The following is a 4258-nucleotide window of genomic DNA, read 5'->3' on the forward strand; positions in this document are numbered from 1 at the left end:
TGTATTGATGATGAAATGTGCATATGTTCACGATGATATTATTGATCATGCATCGCATAAGGCTTTGGGATTATGGACTGGTATCGCTGCTCTACCAAGGGTGCACCCATACATCTCGGCCTGACAAGAAAGCTAAAAAAATGGGGAGCAGCAGTTGGGTGTGGTCGACTCAAATTAAGATAAGAAATAAGATATTTTGCATAATTGGATCCATGCATAAGATATGTTTATTGCTTCCTTACTTAGATGATTCATCATCTAACTTGGGGTTTGTCCCTGGAATATTCAAACATTCCAGATGTTGTTGAGGCAGATGTAGATACGGAAGATGCATGTGACGACACTTGTTAAGTACAAAATGTATTTGATAATGAAAGTGATGTATTTAAATTTCTACTACTTGAACTCTAAACGTTTGAAAGTCGATGGTGTAAGAATTAATTTATGATCAATGTTGAAATGTTAGGTTCGATCTTTGCTTCCGCTATTTATGAATGCCTAGTCTAGCTTATTTGTTGTATAATGCTTTACCATGCTAGATAGATAGGTAAAAATTTTGGGAGTTATATTATGTTGAGTTATATATATATATATATATATACAAAAAAAAAATCTCAAGATTCTCAACTTATAACATACCCGAAAAAATGGGGTGTTACACCAATATTAAAGTCAACAAATAATTTCAAAGATAGTTTATAGGCCTAAAAGAGTAGGGTACAGTGGCGAAGCCACGTACAACCAAGGGTGGGTAGTTGTCCACCCTGCATTTTTTAAAAAATTATTATATATAATAATTTAATATTTTTTAATTTTTATTTTCTAATTGCCTACCTTGAATTTTTAAAAAAATTTGAATTTTGGGTATATTAGTCAATGGGAATAAGGGTGTCTGGTGATTGCCTCTGATTGCTGAAAACCACCGGCCACCGTGGTCGGTGGCAACTACCAGTGTGTTTACGCGTGTTAGGTTTGGTCAGAAGTTTAAGCTTAGATTTTCGAAATTTGGCCGTTAGATTTTACTAATTTTTTGATATGTTGGTCGATGGGAACAAGGGTGTCGAGTGGTTGCCTCTAATTGCCAAAAACGATCAGCCATGGCAGCTAGTGGCAATTACCAGTGCTTTTTTCAGTATTAACCAAAAATTAAAAATAATATATATGAAAATTTGACTCACTTTTCTTTTATGTATGTTAATCTTTCTTAATCGTTTCTATAACTGTGTTTTAATTAAATGGATTAATTTTTTTCATTTTTGTTACAAATTTGTTAATTACATATTTGAAACTATAGGAGAAAATATATATTTTGTCATGAAACTATAAGAGAAAATATATTTTTTGGAGATTAATGATTGAACGAAAGTCTGTTATGAAACTTATCAAGACTCGACTATGCAATCGAATTGAAGATTAATGATTGAAAGACAATTTAGTTGTGTATATTAAAAAATATAAATTTAATAAAATTGATAATGATGTTATTATATGACGTTATTAAAATATGAAAATGCGTCGATTGTATAATTTATTGATATATATTTTTAATATTATATTATTTTAATTTTTTAATATTATTTAATTATATACATAATTTAGAGTTTAAGATTTAAATTTCGCCCACCTTGCCTAAAATTTCTGGCTCCACCCCTGTAGGGTAAAATGTCATATCTTCGATTTACCCCTTGAGTCTTTTTATATCTTTTAGGTTGAGTTTCATGATAAGGGACATAGTGAGAATTAGTTTGTCTCGCAAATTAAGTTGATTCCTATTGGTTTCACAAATATTTGAGTTAGGACTATAAGGTGAGTATGGATATCTTGTCTTGGGTTTGTCAAGATTGGAATAGGTGACAGCAAGAGAGTTAGATGCCTGTTATGTATTTCTCCATACTTAGACTTGGGTTTATTTATTTCCTAGACTAGATTATAGGGATTGTCTTGTGTTTAAGGATTTATTCTATTGAATTTGTCTCTAAAGGAGGGCTTCATAGATAAGAACATCGAGAGACCTTATTATGTTTGAATTATATTTTGTAAAGGTTATTTGTATCCTAACCTAGAAGGTACCTATCTTTTTCTCCGATTAGGCTTTTTCAAATTGCTTATGTCCAATAATTAGGGAGTATTATTCGTTTGGGATCCAAATTATCCCAAACTCCTCTATGTAACCAGGCCTTAGAGGTCAACTAATGTGTTGACCAAGTATTTTTGACTTCTAGCGTAATAACTTGACACTTTATCTTATCTTAGGTGAACTTTTCTAGAACATAATCACATTTGTTTTTGAATTTTTTTTTTTTTCATTTCATATCCAAGAAAAAAAATTTAAATAAAAAATAACAAATGGCATTTAGTCATCCGATCTCCCCTTTGATTGTGAAAATATATTTAAATATTTGGACTGAAAAGAAAAAATAAAATGTGAGAAATAAGATTTGTGATACCAATTTGGTGTAAACACTAAGCACACAGACAAAAAGGAAAAAAGAAATTGGATTTGGTAAATGCAATGCAAATTGCAAATTAGGAGGAGATGTTCGCTTTCGCTTTCGCTTTCGCTTTCACTTTGACTACAGCCAATCCGTAATTTACGTTTTTTACAACTTGTAGATGATAAGAAAGCAAGGCAAAACCGCGCGTGAATCAAACACCAGTAACTCGCCATTCTCCCCACTCACCGAGTTAAACCCGACTCGTCCCTCCAACCCCAGCCCCTTCAGCACCCTACCCGCAATGACCCGGCACACCAGCATGGCCCGGCGGCCCCTCCCCCCGCCGGCGCTCTCGTGGGCTTCGCCGCTGCCGGAGAACGTGCAAATCCCCGCCTTCCCGGACTGCAACGCCCACCCCCCACCGCACTCGTACCCCTGGCCGCCGGCCGTCGGGCCCAAGCAGAAGAACCTCATCACCTCGTTCCCGTCCGCCACACACCGGGCCTGGTCTTCGCCGCCGTCGCCACCACCCGCCTGGGACTTCACCATCCCCCGGTACTCCTCGAACCGGGCGACTGTCCGGGGCAGGTTCTCGACCTTGAAGACCATCTCGATCCGACCGGAAAACGCCTTGGGGGACCAGCTGGTGTGGAAGATGATCTCCACGACGTTGCGGGAAGGGTGGCCGCCCGGGAGCTCGGAGAGCGCCGGAAAGGTTGGATCCGGGACACGGGAGCGGCGTGTGGTGGGGTGGGAGTCGGGTTCGGGTTGGATGGAGGTCGGTCGTGGAAGCGGGCGTTTGTGTTTGTGCTTCCTTCTTCTAGGGTTGATCTGATTCTGGTTGGCGGTTTGGACGACATCTTTTAGGCTCTGAGCGCTCTTTCTGCAACCGGAGGATGCGGGTAAGAGGGGAAGCAGCTTCGAGTTTGCGTGGCTGTGGGGAACGACGTCGTCTAAGGCTCTTAATTTGCACTGTAACGATCTCACCCACCACCCGTTCGCCATGAACGACGGCAATGCAGAACAACTGCAGCCACTAATTAAGCACAACTCTCACTCGCTTGCTCGCTCGGTGGGGATGCATATATTTGAGAATTTGGGTTGGTTATTCTGTCTTTGTATGGCTTTTGAGCCTTGTGGGGAGATGGAGAGCTAGAAGCAATAATAATAGAATGGAAGTGGAACTTGGAAGCGCAGGGGGAAGATGGCGCGATATTAATAAATGAGCCTCTAATGCTTGCTGGCTGGCTGGCTGGCTGCACAACCACCATCCTCCCAAAGAGTATTATTATTATTGCCTAATTGCCAATTATACTTACTGCTAATATTCTCGGTCTTCACAAATCACATAACATAATAATAATAATAATTAATATTATAATATAATATCAAAATTACATTAAATATGTCATCTTTAATTATAATAACCCCACTAACTGCTTGACCTTCCACTAGATGTCTACAATGGTGTACAAATAACTTATTTTTATTATTATTATTATTATTATTATTATTATTATTATTATATTATATTATATTATATTATTCATTCGACTATTTTAATAAAAATTATTTGAGAGCCCCATTTTTTTAATTATTATTTGGACTAAACGCATATATATGCCTTTATGACCCACTATTTAAATTTCTTATAAGAATAGTGGGCATGCAATTTTTAATATATATTAAATAACGGTTTGTATATAGGTTTTGTCTTATTTCATAAGGTGGCTTTATGCCAGCTGACGAGAATGACTTTAATGGCCTTTGTTGTAATTGAGTAAACAAACGTTCCCCACGTTGGTCGGGGCTCCGTTTTCTTT

At 37.6% G+C, this 4258-nt stretch overlaps 1 protein-coding gene across 1 annotated transcript; it reads right to left on the minus strand.

Annotated features, from left to right (window-relative positions):
* Nucleotides 1–2362: 2362 nt before the first annotated feature.
* On the minus strand, nt 2363–3680 carry LOC127813316 (uncharacterized). The gene has a single exon (XM_052354237.1). The coding sequence runs from the start codon at nt 3438–3440 to the stop codon at nt 2601–2603; it is 840 nt and encodes a 279-aa protein (XP_052210197.1). The 5' UTR covers nt 3441–3680; the 3' UTR covers nt 2363–2600.
* Nucleotides 3681–4258: the final 578 nt, after the last annotated feature.

This window comes from Diospyros lotus, chromosome 11 (assembly GCF_014633365.1).
Source record: "Diospyros lotus cultivar Yz01 chromosome 11, ASM1463336v1, whole genome shotgun sequence".
NCBI lineage: Eukaryota > Viridiplantae > Streptophyta > Magnoliopsida > Ericales > Ebenaceae > Diospyros > Diospyros lotus.

Excerpts from the sequence above, each read along its gene's own strand:
- LOC127813316 (XM_052354237.1), bottom strand. The coding sequence starts at position 3,440 with ATGGCGAACGGGTGGTGGGTGAGATCGTTACAGTGCAAATTAAGAGCC.